The sequence below is a fragment of the Lagopus leucura genome, unplaced genomic scaffold, assembly GCF_019238085.1.
Source record: "Lagopus leucura isolate 7727_CA_CO unplaced genomic scaffold, USGS_WTPT01 34335-0_obj-0_obj, whole genome shotgun sequence".
NCBI lineage: Eukaryota > Metazoa > Chordata > Aves > Galliformes > Phasianidae > Lagopus > Lagopus leucura.
The window spans coordinates 1-2,879 of NW_024966082.1; the positions used below are offsets into that span (position 1 = coordinate 1).

Here is a 2,879-nt window from a genome sequence, read left to right on the forward strand (position 1 = left end):
TTATGGGTAATAAAATTTCAAAGCCGCCCGAAGTCTATTAATGCCCGGGAAGGAAATTCGTCAGGGAGGGGGAGGGAAGGAGGGGGAGCGCCTCACACTTCCAGCCCTTCCGCTCGGCCTTCACACCCCAACCCAGGGATGGGGAGGGGGAGTCTGGGGGTCCCAGGTGGTATCAGCAGGTGGAAAGAGGACGAGAGCCCCTCTCAATGCGTCCCATTCGACCCGCAGCCCTGTGGGTGGACGCACGGACACGGGGACATACGGACGGATGGAGCAATGTCATGGCAAAGCAGAGCCCCCCCCCGCACCCCGTCCTGTCCCCAGGGCACCTTGGGACCCCTCAGTGCCATCAGCACGCCCTGCCGTCACCCTGCTGTCACATACTGAGGCAAGAAGGATGCTGCTGGCACCCAGAGCCCTGCAGGACCTGCGGGGTGGGATGTCACCGTGTCACTGCTGGCAATGGGGACAGCAGGCACTGGGGGTGTCCCCGGGGAGGGACCACATCATCCTGTCCCCAGTGCCCTGAGGACAGTCCCTGCACCAGCACTGGTCTCAGCACTATGCACTGGTGCCTGGCGCCATAGCCCAGTACCAAGTATTGGGTCCCAGTGCCACATCCCATGTCCCATTATTGTCCCAGTACCCAGTGCTGATGCCACTGCTGGGTCCTAGGACGTGCTGCCAGCACTCAGTGCCCAGTCCCACAACACAGCCAGGTCCCAGAACCCAGTGCCCGTTCCCAGAGCCCTGTGACAGCTCCCAGTAGCCACTGCTGGGTCCCAGTTCTGGCTCCCAGTACCAAGTGCTGGTCTCAGCGTTGGGTCCTGGGACCTGCTGCTGGCACCCAGTGCCCAATCTCACAACACACTGGTGTCACTGCTGGCTCCCAGCACACAGCGCCCGCTCCCAGCGCCCTACAGCCGTTCCCTGTGCCCAGTCCAGAACAGCTCACAGAATCCAGCGTCTGTTCCCAGCACCCAGAACTCACTCTCAGCACCAGCACTCAGTGCAGAGTCCCAGTGCTCTACGGCTGTTCCCAAACCCTGATCCCGGTGCTGGTGCCTTGAACCAGCCGCAGGCTGCACTGTCCCATTCCCATATACCTGTATCCCCGTGTCCCTGTATCCCTGGATCCCGATGTTTCCGGGTCCCCACGTCCCTATGATGTCTCCAAGTCCCCACATCCCCCGTCCTCAGATCTCCCCACGGTGCAGAGCACCGCGTCCCCTCCGGGCTTTGCGCAAAGCTGCCTGGTCCCAGTCCCGGTGCCGGTCCCGGTGGGCCGGGGGCCGTGGGTCGATACCCGAAGCTCCGTTTAGAGCTGCCCCGCGAGGCACCGTGCGCGACCGCGGGGGACCGGGAGTGCGGGGACCGAAGGGAAACGCGGAGGAACGGTCGAGGGCGGGGGGGGAAGAGGGGGGAGCACCGGGAGGAACCGAGCGAAGGCGAGGAGCCCGGGGGAGTCCCGAGAAGGGAAAGTTGCGACCGCGGCCACCGGACCCGGGGACCGGGAAGGGCTCGGGGGAGGGAGAGGGCGAACTTTGCGTCCGGAACAAAGGCGGCACTGACTTTCCTGGGCCATGCTGATGACGGTCTCGGTGGTGGCGTGGTACTCGTCCTCCTCCAGGTACTCGTCGTGCTGCAGCGAGTCCCCCTGGAAGTCGTGCAGGTCGAGGATCTGCTGCAGCGGCGGCGCTTTGGGCAGCAGCTGCTTCACCACCTCGCGGGTGATGTTGGGCGCTTCCTTCAGCCGCAGCTTGCTGAGGATCTGCGACTTGATGCTCTCCAGCCGCAGCTCTTTGCTGTGCCTCCGCCACACGCACACGGGGCACGCGGGCTCCGAAGCGGCGGGGAGGGGGGGTTGAGCTCCCGCCGGGCCCCCCGCCACCAAAGCCAACAGCCACAGCAGCACCGGGGCCATCCCGGGGGCCTTCCCCCGCCGGCCCCCACCCCGGCGACGCGCGGGGAACGGAGCGGGGAGCGGCGGTGGAGGCTGCGGGGCGCGGAGCGGGGCGGGCGGAGAGGGGCCGGGGGGGGGGGGGGGGGGGAAAAAGCGTCGGCGGCGGCCCCGGGGTTTTATATCCCAAGTGAAGTGTGTCGTCAGCGGCCTTGATTGGCTGCGGGCGCACAAAAGAGGTTCTGGCAGGGGCTTGGCACCAGCGAGCCGCCGCCGCCGGCCCTCCGCGTACCGGGCACGGCCCCGCACACCGCCCGCACCGCTCACGGTGCCGCCCCGCCCGGCCCCGCCGTACCCACGTGCGGGAGTTGGGAGCACCCCCGGGGCAGCCCCGCCCGCTCTGTGTCCTCAGCCGCCCCCCCGGGGTCCCACCCCCGGTGCCGCGTCCCACCTCGAGAGGGCACCGACGGTGCGGGGCGGCCGTTGCCGGTCGGTTTCTCCCCACCCGGTGGCAGCGGGACCCCTCGGACGGGAGGGGAGCGGGGGGGGGTCCGGCGCCGCTGCCTCCCCCATCAGAACCATGGAGAGAGAACGGGGCGGCAGATCCGTTCCCCCCCCGCGCTGCCCCCGCGCTGCGCCGCACCGGGGTTCGGTCCCGGCCCCGGGAGAGATCCCAGAACGGTGCGGGCGGACCCCAGCAGAGGGCGCGGCGGAGTCGCTCCGAAGCGACCGCGTTTACATCGGCGCCGGTAATACCGGAGCGAATCTCAGATCTGAGCGCAGAGTGCCACCGCGCGGCGCCGGGGGGGAACCGCGGCTTTCCGGGGGGCGTCCCGGGGAATTCCGTTATTACCGAACCGGGGAGACGAACCCGGGGTTTTCCCCGAGGTGGTGACGTCACGCGTGACGCCATCGTCCGGTAGGAGCGGAAGAGCAGCGGGAGGTGAAGCACCGCGGGGGGGGGGGGGGGGGGGGGGGG

At 68.6% G+C, this 2,879-nt stretch overlaps 1 protein-coding gene across 1 annotated transcript; it reads right to left on the reverse strand.

The window, feature by feature from the left end:
• Positions 1 to 1,257: 1,257 nt before the first annotated feature.
• LOC122192408 (growth/differentiation factor 11-like) lies at positions 1,258 to 1,924 on the reverse strand. The gene has a single exon (XM_042892948.1). It carries the CDS (start codon positions 1,922 to 1,924, stop codon positions 1,319 to 1,321), a length of 606 nt encoding a protein of 201 aa, XP_042748882.1. The 3' UTR covers positions 1,258 to 1,318.
• Positions 1,925 to 2,879: the final 955 nt, after the last annotated feature.